General features: G+C 44.0%; 1 protein-coding gene across 4 annotated transcripts in view; it reads right to left on the bottom strand.

Moving 5' to 3' along the window:
• The window catches only part of LOC138467966 (synaptosomal-associated protein 25-like), a 752,318-nt gene that overhangs the window by 200,344 nt on the left and 533,179 nt on the right, over positions 1–18,795 (bottom strand). For all 4 annotated transcript variants that reach the window (XM_069608316.1, XM_069608318.1, XM_069608315.1 and 1 more), the window contains one exon: positions 3,096–3,144. In XM_069608316.1, coding sequence (XP_069464417.1) covers positions 3,096–3,144 — 49 coding nt within the window. The remainder of the gene's footprint in view (positions 1–3,095; positions 3,145–18,795) is intronic.

Raw genomic sequence — 18,795 nt, 5'->3', positions numbered from 1 at the left:
GCAATGATCACTCAATGTAAATTCAAACTGAAATCCATAATCCCCAACCTTGAGCAAAGTCAGAACCACTCATCAAGCTTCTGCTCCTCTGCTAATTGACTTAATTGAACTGGATCATCGACTTCAACTCACCACTTGTTTTGGAACTTTGCCCATATGTCAGTGAAATGAGGCCGTTAGTCCCTAAAGCCACCAATATGCTGCTTCCATTCTGGACACTGTGCCATTTTCTAACACAGCAAAACACTAGAGGGCCTCTCTGCTGCTGGCACTCCCTCGATCATACCAATGTTTTCCAGGTGCTTCTCTCCAAACTCTTCTTTGTGAACTCCTCCCCAACATAACCCTCCATCTACTGTCCCCCATTTTCACACCTCTACTCCACCCTGTCCCCACAGCACAGTTAACAGTTTGTGATCCACGCCCAGTTGCGTGGTCCCAGGTGTTTCAGGGAGGGCAGTATGACGCCTTTCTCCTGTTGTCATTCAGTGCTCCATATCTGACAGTCAGTGTGCAGACTAAAAGCGTGTGCTTTTTCTTTTGAACCCCACTATCCACCATGCGCCTTAGCTCCATATCACCCACCTACCCTAACTTGGATCTTCACAGCCATCCAACGGCTCGGGACATCTTTGCTTTACTATCTGAAATAATCACGCAAAACCTGTTGTGCGTCTATCCTAACCTACTATAAGGAATCCTTCTTCACTCTCTCCACTGCCTGAACTCTCATAAATCTCTAATGCAATAACCTTACTTCAAAAACCTGATATATTCATTTTGCCCCCATCATCACATGCTACCTTTAAACCTTTAGTCCATGCATGCCACCTCTTGGCCCCACTACACTGGCTACTTTGCATTACTACACACCTGAATGAAGTCTCTCCATCCACCTTCTCAAAACACCTCCCACAGCACCATCTCCACTCTAACTTCCCACCCACCACCCCAGCTGGGCTGCCACTTATCCTCTGGTCTGACAAACCATCTTGTGACCCTGTTGACCCATTTCCACAACAGACAGTTGAGAAACTGTGTATACCTATCTGTCACTTTCCTCTGGTATCTTCTGAGTCTGCTTCAAGCAGTTTCATACATAACCTAATCTATAGACCTGTCTCTCTTCCTCACTACAAGTTCACATTTATGGACAATGTGGTATTCAATCCCATCATCTCATACATGAAGGATACAGCACACAGTGACTCTCTCCTGAGTTCCATAGCAAATACTCCATGAAACAGTGCACATCCACCTCTCTAATTGTCACACTATGCCCACAAATGTCATGTTTGATCCATAATGATCCTGCTTAATCTCTCTAATGCCTTCCACACTCCTAATCACTCTCCTCCAGAGCACCTCGTCTTCCAAGGCAAAGTCCTTGCTCAGCTTCACCTTTTACCTGGCTGCTTGCAAATTTTTTATTTAATTGAACTATCCCCCTTTTCTGCCACCTTTCCTTCAGTAGGTGACCCTTGAGGGTGGGTCTTCTGAATGCTTTTCATTCTTTACACCTCCTCTATTGGGAAATGCATCTCATACTTCAGCTTTCCTTATCTGATATTTGCTGATAATCCCCAAATAATTTTCTCATTTCCCCACCTCCCAACCTCAGCCATACTCTCCATTCACGGACTTCTCTTCTCTTATTCGTGCCTAGAAAATTATTCAGTACAAGGGCATTATAAATATACATATATCATATCATATAATACCAAACATCACTGGATGCCACTACAGTGCGAAATGTTTAACACGTCAAAATATGAAGTTACCTATCTCCTCTTCTCGAACACACCATCCCTATCTTTCTACTAATACATTCTTACCAATCGATCTTAGCCTCTCTCCCATGGGTCATAATTGGGCTAATCTTTGAAAGCAACTTCAAATGTAAATCATTTATTCATTTCAAAGCCTTGGCTGTCAGGCTCAGTCTGCTCAATAGCCAGAACATCTGTCAGCATTTAGTTTTTTACTTTGAAAAAACACCTATCTCCAGTTTAGTCCTTAACAGGCTGGAAAACATCTGCTCAGCGTCCAAGTTGGACTACACCTCAACTGCATTGCTCTTCTCGACAAAGTACTAAACTTTGCTATATGCACCTTATACAAACTCTGCACATCACCTTCAAGAATTGCGTGCATCTATACATAAATTCAACCATGTAATGTCTCCACATCTTAGGCCCCCACCTAGTGGACTGGGCCTTCTGCTACTTCCCCTCCCCCATAGGTCTTTCACTCCCAGGCCCTCCTGAAGCTCGCCATCCCGTCAATGTTTCATCTCGATCTACCCCCTTCATCTCTCCAAAAGATTCCACTAACCCCAGGAATGAAGACAGTCCCACTATATCCAATTTCTTAGCTAGCCCTCAAGTATCACCCTTGAGCAATCCCCAGATTCTGGCTATAACATCCTCCTACCACCATGGCCGCCTGGCAACTTGATCTGGGTTGCAGTGTGCAGGAACAACACACCCTCGGCCTCACAGCAACCCCCCCTAATCAGGGTCAGTTTTAAAGTATTGTATGTTTCAGGACTAATAAACCCTGTTATGTTAATGGGCTTGGGTGGTGGTGGGTGTGATGTAAGGCAGCACAGTGCAGCAATTGGTGGTGCTTGGAATTGATCTCTGGCATTTTAATGAAGCAAAAACCTTTTAACCCAATAGGTTAACGTTGTGGAGAAGTGGCAAGATGGTTCCAAGATATATTATATAAAGTTGAAAACATGGCACATGCAACAGATGGTATTTATGACTTGACCTCAGCTATGCCCACATATTATTGATGCCATCTAACATCCGAACACTGGCCTGCAAATCCTCTATGCAGAAAAACAGAAAACATTTCCTTTGCTTTTAATTCTCGATGAATAGTTGGGAAGTGTTCCAATAAGCATTTCTTGTATCTCAATTTCATGATGCCATTTCCTAATCCTACACAACCTGCTGTAATATCTGTGTCCTTCAGTATAGAATGGAATGGGTGCTTCCACTGCCTGTGAGTAACATGGCAATATAATTGAACATTGCATATCAAGCTTATTAGTAAAAAAAATAAAATTTGAAGCAATATTTACTTACCTCCTTGCTCATCCAATGCAACCAACGTTCTTATTCCGGCATCTTTACTCTAGAATTTAGTTGCAGAAGGAAGATTAAAAAAAGACAGAGAAGAGAGGAATTAGTGACCAGCAAAAGAACCAGTGATGCAGGGAATGCAGCTCGGCCAGAACTGGGATGCATTGCCCAAAAGCACGAAGTGATGCTGAGGTTGAACTATGGAATGCAAAAGCTGCGTTTTTAACACAGAGAACATTTTAGAAAGAGTGCTTGGGCTGTTGGTGCGAGACAGTGTAAGCACCTTATTTCTGATATCTCATCTGAACTGTGTCAGTAGTTCCTGGCCCATAGGGGAGGACAGTCTGGAGGAGCAGAGGAGGCCATCCGCAGCAGGTACAGCCGGCACTGGCATTGCCTAGTCGGTTGGTGAAATGGTTTCCCTTTTATCATCTGGCCATTTCATTTTCTGCCCCATTGAGTCTGCAGAGTTTTCGCGGAATGTGGCAGGATGCCTTGTGCTGTCTAAAATTGAGCATGAAATTAAACCAGGAGCCACGTTCACTAAAGTGTGAAAAAGTTATTTCAATTATGTCAGAGATAGGGTGTTGCTTCACCATAACATGCCATCGATATCTAGTCAATTCATCTAAACCCATTCCATCTAATACCATTCCATCGAAATGTTTCCATCTAAAAAATGGCCATCTAATGCATGTTTTTGGGGGGTAAAGGGTTGATTTTTGTTCAGGTGCATTTTAAAGGGTAAAAAACAGGGGTTTGGGTAAGGACACCCCCCAAAATAAATTCTTTAAAATAAAGAAAATAAATGCATTAGATGGACATTTTTAAGATGGAAATATTTTGATCGAATGGCATTAGATGCAATGGTTTTAGATGAAATGACCATAAACCCACCCATACTGTCTTGGCAGCTACCAGCCTGGTGTAGGGACTCTTGAGCCTTCGATTACGCATGAAGCAAATGGGAGAGGGCAGAGTAGACTGTGCAGCTAATATGTTTGTGGAATGTGTGGGTATGCACATTAGAGTGGTGGTGGCTGCCACTTTAGACATGAGTAGAACCACAGGAGCTGGTTGTAGCCCAAAACGGCGTGGGGAGCATTCTTCAGGATGGTGTGGGGCTGCATCACTTCGACACCCGCTTTCTGCAGCAGTCCATGCACAGATGCACCATCTCTCAGCATGTGTTGAGTGAACTGCAGGCAGCCTGTCGCAGGGCTGCACAGGTGAGTTGTTTCCTTGTAACAGATTTCCATCTGCTAGGAAGAATCTCTCAGGATGTTTACAATGTTGCGAACTTCAGTGAAGGGATTCAGCCACTAATGTCAGATCTGCTAAATGGTCTGACTTTTAGACAGTAGCGCTCTGTGTTCAAAAAGTGGTGTTGGTGGGCGTGTACTGAAATAGACCGCCCTTACAACCAACCAAACATAAGACACCCTGTGTATACTTGTGATTGGGCATCATAAATTGGCATGCCTGCAGCATGTTTGTAGCAAAAGAGCTTCACTTTTAGAAAGTGTGACAGGTTAACTAAAATGTGTAAACCCGTTTTCGGTTGGCAATCCTGCCACTGATGTGCTAGCAGTTTGCATATTGGAGGGAGCATCCATGACTACATCGGGACGGTGCCATGCAAAGGCTTTCCTAGTGACGTCTCTAAAAGAAGAGTTACTCTAAATTTCATATTTGCCTTTAAAAATAAAAATAAAAATCGGAATCAGTTTGAATGTAAACAAGTAGTTTTTAATTGTTCATTGTGTGTCCCAAAGGCCTGGTGGCAGTTTGATTAATAAACAAATATACATCCATATCTGGTTTTATATGGTGGTTTATAGCAATATAAGGTTCTACTGGACAAAACCATTTTGAAGGAATTGTATTGTCAACCTGGGTACTGGTGACACATTCAACTGGCATAGTTTTGTGTATCACTAGCTGGGGCTGATTTTCAACTAAAACAGACCTTTGGGCCTAGCCCTGGAAGCTTCCTTTAATTTCTCCTGGGAAGGCTAACTAAGCTTTGACACATTCCTGGTGAGGACTGCTTTTTCAAATACATCTCTGCCTGCACAACAGATATATCACACCAGGGTGATAAAGACGAGAGTCTCTTTGATGTAGAGCAGACAGGAGTGGGAGTAGTTTAGGAAACCCAAGCGATAAGTAACAGACAGAGGTTGCATTATCTTGGAGTTTCCAGGACACATACTGTTCCTGTCCTGTGTTCCCACTTGCTGCAGAGAAACCACTCTAGCACTAGCATCACCAGGCAAAAGGCTCTGGTCACAATGTCCTGGATCGGCCCCTTACAGAAGGCCTGAAATGGACCAATCCACTGTGGCAAAATCACACTGTAAGTGAGTGAGACCTCCCTCTTAATTTAATCATGTTTGGATCACAGTTAGAAGAAAGGTTCACCTGGAACTTGATCAGGTTGCACTCTGCCCAAAGTCCTCTATCATTGAGGTGAAGATAAAGACTTCCCAGGGGGAGCAGGCATCTTCCACAGCCACTTAGAGCACCATTTGAAGTGACCTTCTATTTGGACAAGGCCTGTCTGCTGCCTGGACACTGGTAGCAAGGAGTCTGCCTATTGAAAGTGGAAACCCCTGCAAGTCCACTCTGGAAACTTTCCTCACCGGGAAGGGCAGAAGGAGGACTCCCCTTTCTTCATAGACCCTAGATAGGATCACACAGCACACCAAAACCTGCTTCAAAAGCAGGCTTGCAGCTGGATCACTGGGACCCAGGATTTTGCTTACTGGATGTTGTACACCTGCAAGTGTTCTCTGGCAGCCTTCCTGGCTGGGAAGGCCAGAAGACGTACTCACCTGTCTTCAGCGGCCCATGAAAGGGTCTTACAGCATTCCACAGTAGACACAACAGTAGACACAACTGTACTGAACAATGGTTCTGTCCCAAGCCTTGTCAAAGGGCCCTACAGGCATTTAGGACCCCCCTCCTTGCCTATTTAAGACCTATATGTTGAACCTGAACGTTTTCTGCAAAAACAATTGTACAAATACCTCTTTATACCCGGAGTGCCACTTTCATGCAAAGGTCTGCATAGTCTGAGTATTCCTTTACACGGGTGGGGTTTTATTCATTTTTAGTTTAATGTATAGAACCTTATTTGTGCATTTTCTTTATTTTGGTAACACAGTATTGTTCTTTGCATGCTTCTTTGCTAGCTCACAAGAGGCCTGGCCTCGGCCGAAATTACTTTAAGGGATGAAGGAGGTGCACCATTCATGTACCGCCTGTTTCACCTTTATGAATGAGATCACGGCTGGTCTAACAGTAGTGTGTGACTGAGTACATGTTTAGAAACCACTACTCATCCCTGCACTCATACGGAGCAGAAGTAATGTTGTCACATTCGTAGAGCCCTCTTCTATGATGGAGTGAGAAGGGAGCACTAGAAATTAGGAACAATTGCGCCTGATTGCTTGTTTCATTATCATACTCTGCTGCGTGTGCTGGTGTCTCTTAGGGCAGTGCCCCACTGTCCTAGACTGGGAAAGAAGTGTAGGGTTGGACACCCTGCACAGTTGCGCCAGGTACTGAAAAATGGATGAGAGTATGTTCTCTCTAATAGTGCGAATAAAACCTGATTCCGAGATTTGTACCAAGTGTTTTATTACTGTAGCCAACACAGTGATCCTGAATCCCCCATTCAACCATCAGAGGAAGAATATGAAAAGGTCCAGGAGGCTTTCACCGATAAGATCCTGAAAGCAAGAGAGACAATATAACCACCCAAGTTGAGAAATCTGAACAACAAATTCCACTCATAGCTCCACAAGCACAGAAGACGGCAGGAAACTAATTCGAGCTCAGCGCCATCGCAACAGAGGAGATGGTAGCCATAACGGCAACAATGAGACCCACGTCACGTGCTGAGAATATACTGCTACCAAAAATGATCCTGAAACACAGGATATCTTTATACCCCTGATCACGAGGATGTTAAATGCATCCTTTAGAGATGGTATTGTTCCAGAAGCCATCAAGACAATTACGGTCACACCCCTTGTAAAGAAACCCGGCTTAGACCAGAAGGATCCATGCAACCTCCGCCCCATCACCAACTGCAATGTCCTGTTAAAAATACTGGACAAAGCAGCCACACCCCAACTGCAAGCATTTGTGGAAGCAAGTGACATTTTACATAGGCGACAATCAGGATTTAGAATGTCCCATACTACCGAAACGGCCATGCTGGATCTCCAAACACACATGCTCGCCATCACGGACAAGAGCAAAGCAGGCCTATTAGTGGTACTGGACTTATCCGCGGCCTTTGATTTGCTGGACCATCAACAGCTCCAATGGGGACTGGTGCACATGGGTAGCTGCTCAACAGAGGCCATTGGTTGGGTGGTCTCATTTCTGTCAGAACAAAGATAAAAAATCCACTGGGGGATACATTTTCCCATTAAATACCCATCAACTGTGGTGTACCACAGGGGGTCAGCTTGTCCCTACTGCTATTTAATGTATATCTTAGGTGTCAATGCACTGTACTCAACAACATTGGAGCTCATTTTACGAACTACGCAGACGGCAAACAGCGGGTGGTGGAATTAAGTGGATGCTATGACACAGATAACAGGAGAGTGGCAAACATATACAATACCATTGAGACTTGAATGAAAGCTAACTGGATGCGCTTGAACAGGAGCAAAACTGAGTTGATGATCTTTGGATCGCGCCAAGCACAGTCCAAGCTATGTCTAAAATATAAGACTTTCCAGATCAAAGAATTCCCCATCCAAGTTCTTGGAAAAGTAAAAACACTGGGGATATATCTAGAAGCATCATTGAGTGCAGAAATGCATGTTACCAATTGAATAGAAACTGTCAGTATTACCTCCACTTACGAAAAGGCATCAAGCTCTATCTGAATGAAAAACAGTGCCACCATTGCAAGGGTAACCTTTCTAGGTTAGATTATGGAAATCCCCTTCTGATAGGAGCTAGCAAGGAGTGCATCATGCAATGTCAAACAATCCAGAACAACGCTGTTAGAATAGTCAAGAAGAAAACAAGAAGGGAACACATAACAGCAGATAGGAAAGACCTTCATTGGCTAGCAATTGAGGACAGAATCACCTTCATGGCTATGACTATGGCACACCGCTACCTATTTGGGCAGGCACCCACCTACTTGAAGGAACAGATAACACACTACACGTCAGGTCACTCTTTAAGATCTGAAGCACTGGGGCAGAAAGTCTGTCCTTCCTTTAAACGATCTGATGGCCTAGGCCAATCCTTCCCACTGAAAGCGGCACAGACATGGAATGGAATGCCGATACATTTCAGACAAGAGAGCAATTACACAGATTTTAGAAAAGCACTGAAAACAAACATCATAAGTAATTTTGACCTGTAGGAACTGAGGCAGAAAACTATTGTCCCGTTCGATTTTGTATGTCCGTGTCCAAGCGTTAGCGCACTGATGCCCGCGGGCTTCGGCGTGATATAAATAAACAAATAAATAAAATAATAACACGTGTTTCGAACCACAGGGTTCATTTTAAAGGCTAGGCATTGACATTCATGTAATCTGTGTATCAGTGGGCCACCCACTCTTTCTGTGGTTTATCTATCCTACTACTGCATGGGACTCCTCCCCTAACTCAATTTAGGAACCATCATCAGCTCAACTATATTTTACTCAGTAAGGATTCTACCCATGGCTTACTTACACCACCAAGCCCCTCCCTCCCAGGGGGTCATTTTCCACATATCTAATTATTGTCCTTCTTCTCCCTCTTCCTTCCCTCTTCTCTCCCTGTATGTCCTCGGACATGACTGAATTACGTCAGATGTTTTATTTTTCATGTAACATTACTGCCTGTAACCTTAATGTGATTCATCTTGTCACCTATTTTGTTCCTAATGAACCTCATGTACGGAATTCACCCACCATACAATGTCACAATGTGTCAATTGTGTGTGTTTCTTACAACAACACCACTTTTGGACACAGCACACTTGGCCGACCCACTGATACACTGATTGTAATGAATGTCAGTGCTAGCCTTGAAAATGACCCTTTGGGCCCGAAACACGTGTCGTCTACAGTAATAAAACACTTTTACAAATTTCAGAATCAAGTTTTATTTGCACTATAAGAGTGAACATACGCTCATCCCTTTTTACATTACCTGGTGTAACTGTGCAGGGTCTCCAACCCTACCCCTCCTCTATGATGCCTGATGGGTTTATTTGTGTCATGAAGCAAACACAAAATTGGTATTTATGGTAAAATGCAAGGTTCTTTTTCTGATAACACTGAAGCAGTTGCACAATGAAAAACAGTTTTTTAGGGAAACACTGCAGGGGCATAATACACAGCTTAATTTGTGTAAATACAGACAGATATGTGTCAAACATGTCTACCTTTGGGAACACTATGATTATATGAGACAGGATATGTTTTGTTAACACTAAAATTCTATGGTGGACAGCTCCATTTTTGGGACAACTCATTGGTGGTTATAATATGGATCTCTTTGTGGGAACACCACACATTTTTGTCCTGAGGAATTGTATTTGCTTTTCCTGAGCACAATGAAGCAATATGGTTTAACGATTTGATTTAGGAATCATGGTGTGCTGCATGTCTCTGATTCACAAACCCTCTATTGTGTAATAAGGGATGTCATTCTTAAAACCTCTGCAGTTTTAGTGAATTTTCAGTGGTGTGACCTTGTATATATTTTTTAGGGAGGGCACCACAGTGGCTGTGAGCAATTCAACTATTCTCACAGTGAGTGTGCGCTCACTTGGGCTTTTTGATCAACCGCTGGAAAATGTGTGGGGCTACTCCGCACACATTATCCTATGCTCACCACATGACATACGCATAGACATGTGTACTCTGGATGGACACAGCATACAGGGGCCGTCCCCCCTGTTATATTAAGTAGGGATAGGACAGTAGGAGTACACAATGCATCTCCAGAAGGGGGAGGGCCAAACCTTTCCCCTGCCATGGCCAGCCAAATTAACTAACAAAGGCTCTGTGGATCCATAATGTCCTTTTGTTGTGTTCTGTAGCTCGTTGCAGCAATTTGAATATTTATCAGAAAGTCATTAAAACAGGTACACAAGGGGTCTGGCTACAAAGGCTAACAAAGGAGACAGGAAACCCCAACAACCTTTCATATGTAACTGTGCCAACCTGAGGCCAGCTCCCGCCCTCAGTATTTATTGACAGTGAAATGTCATGTCTGATACAGCGTGTTTAAAATAGTCATCCTGACAGGAGGACCCATTTCAGAAGGTACAAGTATGTAGGTTGGACGGAGACAGAAAGTCTGGTCTGGCCACAGCTCCAAGAGAGACCTGCCACTTTAATCAGGAACATAGAGAGCTCCATTAACCAGAGAGACCATTTGATCCACAACAGACAGGAAAATGGGTGAGACTTAGTATTGCCTGTTTTCACCCTATACCTTTTCTGTTACAAAGCCCTCTGATTATGTCCTCATGCATACAGGAGATTGTTGTTGGGGACCCAGGATTGGTTCATTAAGGTAGGCTTAGCCTGCACCAATCCCTGTGGTCCATGTGGCTTTAAAAAAGGGCTGAGACCCTCTTTTGGCAGATCATCTGAAGGCTACATCAGAAGCTGACAAGAAGAACTCATCATTGGACCCTGGCTTAAGGTACATTCTGTCTTACATCTTCTGCCACTGAAGGAAGGCCAGGACCTCCAAGAGGGAAGCAAGATCCCTTCCCTAAACATCTCCCAGGGAACAGAGGGAGATACCGAATCCAGACGACCAGCCAGCAGCTCCAGAAGCAGTACCCAGCCAGCACACTGCTACGATCTGCAGCAAGCTTTGAAGATGGGAAGTGCCAGAGAGCCTCTGAACCCTAAACCAAGGACAAGGCAGCTACCTGCAACACACTCCTCAGCTTTGGGCCGTCTGCCTTAAAGGACGATAGAAGCCCAGTGAAGAAGCTAGAAGTGCATTGACAAGCATATATTGACATTCACCTGCAAGGACATTTTTGAGCCAGTTGTGTCCCTTGAGCTGCAACAGAATGCCACGCTGACCGCTGTTATTCCGCAGTTGCTTAAAGACTTTGAAATGCCTCGACCCGTGCGTCAGAACCACCAATCAGCACTGAGACAATGCTTCCTGACCCAGAGACACCATGTAGGCCAGGCTGCAGTCATCCGCCCTGCCTTGCTTGCCGAACTGGTTGCTGCTTTATACACACAGATGTTTCCCGTCTTGAACTCTATCACAGAAGCTGCCAAGCACCCTGAAACTGACTTGACACTGACTCGACTCTGTCGAACACCAAGAACACCTACAGGCACAAGGTACATTGTGTTTCTGTCCCCCTGCATCTTCTGCGAAGGCCCCTAGAGACATTAGAAGACCCATTGCCACTTTTGTGCGTAAGCCAAGTATCCTTGAACTGTTGTTGAACTGCGATTATTTACTATACTGACCACCCTCCTGTCAGTATTCAGAGTGCATCGCTTTTCCTCCTTTGAAACTGTCTTTCCTCTGCAATCCTTTACAGGTTGGAATGTATTTCGTAGTGTGCTAGAACTGCCTGTTGTGATGATAATAAAGTAGATATTTGTATACAACTTTGATGGTTTAGAAACTGAAATTCATCCCTGGACCAATGGTGACCCGAAAGTTGATTTGTCACAGTGGCATCATTCATAACACATTTTGGGACAAAACTCTGAAGTTCTATTATGCAGAGTTCTGGTTTGCAAACACTATGCAGGGCTGTGGTGCACAGCTTTTTCCAGAAAGGAAAGACGCTTAGTTCTGCACTGTTAGGATTTATAGCTATGTCTTGGGAACACTCTGTACTATTATGATGCAAGTCTTTCTTTTGGGAACACTGTTCTGGTATGACTCAGGAGGATAGCTCACGGGCAACTTGCTTGTCTTGGAAGAAAGACAACATGAGCAACACAGGTTTGATCCCCGGGTATGCGCTTAGAAACCTCTTGGTATTAAGTGTGTTTTAAATAACCAATGATTATTTATAATTATGACACACAACTGTTTTTGGAAGCACTGAAGTAATTTGATAAATAGATCTGTTTTGGAAGCACGGTACCCACAGGCTCCTCTCCACCAGGCAGTGGGCAAGCTCATGTGGGGCCTCCAAGGTTTGGGGATGTAACCCTTAAGCCTCTCCACCACCGGTTGGCCCTTTTTAGCACCCCTTCCCTTCTTCCCTCCACTTCTCTTCCAGGTTCTCCCTTCCACATCTCTCTTCAACTCTTTTCTCTCTTTTCCTCCTCTCCTTATTGGTTTTCTCCCCCCCTTCCGTTCACCTTGCCTCATCTGTCCTTTTGTGTCACCTCTTCTTCATTCCGTCTTCCATTTCTATGCCTTGTTTCCACTTGGCCCCACTTTGTTTTCCATTTTTTACTCATCCTCCCCTACCTTTTCCCATCCTTTCTCTCTGTGTTCCTAACCTCTCCCCTTCTGCACTCCTATATCTTCTCCTCCTCCCCTGTTCATCTGCTCTCTTCTCTACCTCTTCTTCCACTTCTCTTCTCCTATTCCCCTTTCTTTCCTCTCCTAGTCCTCCACTCTGCTCTCTCTCTCTCTTCTCCTTTACCTTCTAGACAGACAACACAATGTTCTAACATGCACCTGCACCTCTACGCTCTGTCTCCCACACTGTCAAGGCTCAAAACACAGTGAAACCAAGAAGAATTAAGAGAAACCAGAAAGGATATAAAGACAACCCAAATAACCTGGTATGCACATATCTGAGTATACATACATCATCCTTGAGGGGATCCTTGGGTAATTCACACCTGGCCAGGGACCCGGCATAGCAGTGACCTTTTGCAGGTGCCATAGGGAAAACGATGAGAGTCCCTAGTACTAAAAAGCAGACTGGACATTACAATTACCAGAAGGCCATCTCAGCAGCCATCTTGGGGTTGGACTTCATAAGCACACTCTGTGATGGCCTCTTAGCATCTCTCTGTGCTTGGATGTTCAATCCTGGGTTTCACATTTTTCCTGCACCATTCTGCTTTGTAAGGAAGACCCATCAAATGTCTCTGCCACCTCCCCTTTTAGGCTACTAACCGCTGCACCACCTGACTACTCACTACTGCACCAGAGGCACATACCTCCTCCCACCATGGACCTTAACCCTTCGGATCAGGTCCTCACCGCTCCCACTTACCATGAGCAAAAATGTGAGCACTTGAAGGAACTGGATTTTTGACATAAGGCGGGCTTGCAGATTGAACACCAAAAGGCTAATTAAATCTTTCTTTGATGCTGGTGTGGACCACCAGAAAAAGATAAGAAGGGTTTCAGATGCAGGAGTTGTCTAGGTGGAAAATATAAGGGGCCCCTGATGTCTGAACATGTCTTTACCTTCTGCAGAAAGTAGATATTTTGCATTTGCTGCAAAAATCCCCTCACATAGTCTGTTTAGATTTCTTAAAGGGACAACAGTTATAAAATCAGGAAACGTCCTTTTATGTTGAACTGGGGAGTGTATGGGCTTCTCAGGGTTTTTCTGTTGCCCTGATGTTAAAGCGGTTGACTTTAAAGGGACCGTTTCTACTCTTGCCATGCAGGAGTTCCCTGGCAGAAAATGTATGTAAGGCAATTTGGCTTATCGAGACAAATGGAAAGGCAGGTCCGGGGAAATGTAAGGTATGCTAATATCCGAGGAAACCATTGTGTATAGTAACAATGCTGGGGGCAAAGTGAGGGCGACTAGAGAAACCTCAGAATAACACCCTAGGCCTGTAATTCACTAACTCAGGGAGGTACCCACCCCTGATGATCTCCACACTAGATGTCCCGAGAGTCAGGCAGGGGACATCAACATCGTCACATAGCCCATTGGCACATGGTCAATGAGAGTGAAGGTAGAAGAGTTGAGCACTGAATTGAGGGTTAATATATGAGTGGGGGTGTCCTCAATGATATTGCAGATGTCGGTTGCTTCCTTGATTCTGTACCCGGAGTCAAGAGAGCTTACTGAAGGTGGGCGGGTCTGGAGTGGAAACCAGTTTCAAGGGAGCTGATGATATGATTTGTGGGCTGGTCATGGGAGAGAGGTGGCCTGTAGACCTGTGTAGCACTTGGTCCTTGCCTCTGCTGGGTTATAGGGCTTTTATGAGGTGGTATCTTCCCTAGAAGTCACCACTTGTGTGCTTTTGGTCATAGATTAACCGTCTTTCGAAGACTGCAGCAAATTGAACTGTATTTTAAGATGCCAAATAGAACCAAAAGTGTGAGTAGTAGAAGGGGTCCCCTTTTACAAAATGTTAAATTTTACACCCCCTGCTTCCGGTCTTAGTCCCTCCCCTTGTGGATGTGCTTTGATATAAACTTAATATAAATTTGATATAAAAATGATATACAAAATGTTTGATATCGATTTTATATCAAATGTATGTTTGATATAAAGTGTTTTCTAATGTATATCAGTTTTGATATAAAGTGAATATACATTTGATATAAAATCTATATAAAAATGGGAGCAGCGTTCGATGATGTTGCTCAGTCGAGTGTCGGGAGTGGAGTGAGGTCTGATGACAGGGACTGTGAAACTAGGGTTTTGCAGAGTGACGCAGTGATGACGTCACAGCTAGGAAGCGGATACACATTCTATATATAGTATAGATAATGTCATGAATTTTATACAGAGTTTGCTGCGTTACTTTGTGACATTGAATTTTTCTATAAACTCAATATATTTTTTTTATAAACTCAATGACACAGGCTAGAATTGATATCTTTGTGATATAATGATTGAGGTATAAATACAGACTGAAATGGTGTTAGTATTTTAAGGCGAATAAAGTCTGAATAAAAATTGTTGTTTAAATGTTAATAACCATTTTTTGTTTATAATATCTGATTGTGTTTCTAGGTTGAGCGGTTTGCGGGTGAGCATGCTCGGGTATGTTTGCCCCACAACCGGGCCTGAAGCTGGCTGAAATATATGATGACATACAGTTTTAAGAGCCTGTAGCATCATCTGTAATAATAAAAATACAACAGCTGCAACAACAACAGTGTTTAACTCTGTGTTTTAACTCACACAGGGTGATTAAAACACATAGAAACTGTTCATTTAGCCTGTTGTAAATTGTGAAACCCTTATTAGTAAAGTGTGGTTTATAGTGCAAATACAAACCCCCAGAAATATTGGCTTTGAAATAATAAAAAGCAGTTTGCTTTCTAAATAAAGTATGCTTACCAGACCCCGTACAAAAAGACCCCATACAAGAGGCAAACTATTGCTTTTGAAATAATTGAAGCAGTTTACTTTATGAGTAAAGTGTGTTTCCCAGACGCCATACAAACGTCAAAGTATTGCCTTTGACAATCTGGCAAAGTGCATGTACCGTCTGTGACCCAGCAAGCAGCGGTGACATGGAAATGCCGGCACTGATCAGCTGTGAAACAGCACTGCTCGGGTTTTATATCTACGACAAGGCCTGTGGAATCTCAGGAATGTGGTGACGCACAGAGCAGCATTCTAGCAACATCAGCAGAAAGCACAGGGATCTTTAAATTTAGCTCACCAGAATACAGGATGTTCTACGACAGCCGTATAAACAAACCACCCATGAAAATACACACAGACATTGTTTAGCAACTAAAACCAACGGTAGTTAGCAAAGCTATTTTTAACTTATGACTGAAGGATGGCACAGGAAGCCTCTGCGGGGTGAACTTAACTTTAGATGTTGCTATAAGGATACAGGAAGCTAACTATTCACAATCTACGGTGCCACTCTCGAATTCTTGCCAAGTATGCAGGAAATAGAAGGCTGTGCTTCTGTTGATAGGAAAAATGGCACTGGACCCAGGAAACATCTGCAGGCAGAACTTCATTTGAGATGTTGCTATAAGGCTACAGGAAGCTAGCTATTCACAATCTATGGTACCACTCTATAATTATTGTAAAGTAAGCAGAAATACATACATCTGTGCCATGTTGCTAACTGCTATGAATTGCAAACTGCTTCTGCGCTAATATGATCACATTCTATATTTCAACACACAATAAGCATAACACTAAGCCACTCACATATGGCAATGGAATACCCCTCCCAACACATATCAAGCAGAATACTACACGACTACAACCAACTTACAGACCACAGCCCCCTCCCAAGCATCCATGCACCATGGGCACCCCCCCTGTACAGAAATGCCTTTATGTCCTCAACACAAAACAACTAACACACACTGCACACAGTGCACAGGGTACTTCCAGTTTGTATGCATCAGCACAACAGAAAAGCTAGCTTGCATGTTTCCTCTCTACCCAGTTATCTATCCCAACCCCCTCTCTTTCAGACCTACCAGTACGACTAGACCATGCAAAAGCATCACATATACAAAGCCTAAAACATAACAGAGCATGCCAGCTTTGGAAAGGCATATACATTTCTTTTAAATAAGAACAATGTTATGGTAAGAATAATAAAACATATAAACATTGTAATAATGATTATGCACATATTAATAAATGCAGTTGTACTGCTAGAGAGAATAACTATTGAGAGGCCTGGACAATATTATAAATGGTGTTTCTATAAATTAACGTTCATTTCTGGGACAAGTTATGAAAGTATTTACTGCTGCAGCCAGCCAGACAGAAGACATACTACAGAAAAGACAGTGGGCCTCATTACACGGACGGCGGTAACCATGGCGAATAGCGCCATGGTTGCCGCCGGTATTTTAATGAGTCCGCCTTGGTGAATGGGGGAATTACTGCCCCATTCCAAGGTTGGCGGGGTGGTAATTCCCCATTCACTAAGGCCCTTCCCCATTCCCATTGAGCCCCCATAGGGCTCAATGGGAATGGGGAAGGAGCAAATAACGGTACCGCTCTTAGCGGTACCGTTATTTGCCCTGAAGTCCCTCAGCGGGTCCCTTCCTTAACGTGTGGTCTGGCCACACGTTAAGGACAGGACCCGCTGAGGGACCTCGTAGTATGGCGCTAAGGGATTACCAGCACCGGTGCCCTTACTGGTGCTGGTAAACCCTTAGCGCCATCCGTGTAATGAGGCCAAGTGTATAATTAATAAAAACCATATTGCACACCAGGAAGACCTTTCTTTATCTTTTCCCACAAGCAGTGTTAAAATTAAAGTATCCTGTTTTCAATTGTATCTATGCTATTGTCCCCCTACAGACACAGGAATAAGGAAAGAATAATCCTTTGTGGACATTTAGGTCATCTGAAGAACACCTACTGAAGACCCATCGAATAAGGCTGGAATCTAAAGGTAGTGGACTCTTTTCATTGCAGGCTGCAAACATTTGGGAAGACCTCTTGATTTCCAACTGCTGGAACGCTTCGTTGGCTTAAGACTTAAGGCGAAAGCTACATGGATACCTGTTCAATCCCCTTCCATGTGAAGGATCTTCAGGGTCTAGAGACAGACCCTAATGGGTGTCTAGAAATGCTGCCAGTCAGTCACTCTCATTCCTTTCAGACTTTCTTCTCAATGAAAAATAAGGCAAAGCTACATTAGGCTGGTTGTGTTAATTAGCTCAGTGCTACACTTCAGCGAAGCAAAGCATGTGTTTCTTTAACTGGGTCATGCACATGTTGTTTAGATATTCATGACTGGGCATCGGTTGGTGTTTTCTAACCTAGCTTTCCAAGATTGTGATTTTAATAGGGCGAAGTAGAACGTCTAACACTGTAGTGGGACTAAGAATCTGGGGTTGAATTTCTATTCTAGTTTTAACATCTTCGATTGGCAACCTGGATAGTATATATAGCTCGGTCTCTTGTTCATGTTATTATTTTTTTTATTGGATTCCTCTGTTTTTACTGATTTAATGTGATGTGAAGCGGTGATGAAATTTGCTCTAATTTCGACATGCATTTTTATTTGTATTGCCGTTTCTTTTGTGCGTCTCTGCACCTACAATACATATCAGACACTGCCCACCAAGCTCCACCACATGTCTCTGTATACACCTCTTGTAAACACGACCACACTTTACTTATTATGCGTTTATTAAATGTGCTGCAAATACAAATTCACATCAATATATATTCAGGAAGTGATGATTGTCAATAAAGCGACCATAATGATACACTAAAATGCATTTATTACACCCAAACACGGCTTAGTAAAGTATTGTGGCGGAGTGGTATACACAAAAAACGAATTGAACACAGGTAGGTACGTTTTAACACCTATCATTTAGTAATAGCTTTCTTTGCCTCTGGGGGGCGCTGTTGAGCAGCCTGCAAGATGGCTGCCTAGTGTTTGAGCTCCGCGCCTAGCCGCCCATATCCGCTTACATCTGCGGTTCTGCAGCTGATCCGGCGGCCCTGCTTCGGTCCACATACTCCTGCTGCTGTGCCCTTCCAGCACGCCGAATCCCGGAGGAAATCGGACATCGGGTGCCCCTGATCCGGCATTTCCTGTGTGCTCCGCGGCCTGGATGTGTGCCGGCCGCCGTCTCCGGCGCCGCTGACCTGTGCCTGGGTCCCAGTCGCGGCCCCTCCTCATTGTGGACTGGTGCCCCTTCATCTTCGCCTGCCCGCCCTTCCCGCTCAGGATCGTTGGTGCGGGCCCGCGAGCGGTGGCCCCGCGGTGGAGCCCTGCGCCCACTACCAACGCGACTTCTGGACTTGGCCCACGGATCGGCGGCCCCTTCCTCTGTGATTG

The sequence above is a fragment of the Ambystoma mexicanum genome, chromosome 4q (genome assembly GCF_040938575.1).
Source record: "Ambystoma mexicanum isolate Mex_15411 chromosome 4q, UKY_AmexF1_1, whole genome shotgun sequence".
Lineage (NCBI taxonomy): Eukaryota > Metazoa > Chordata > Amphibia > Caudata > Ambystomatidae > Ambystoma > Ambystoma mexicanum.
Note: the sequence above shows the minus strand (reverse complement) of the source record. Positions and strands in the feature narration are given on the sequence as shown.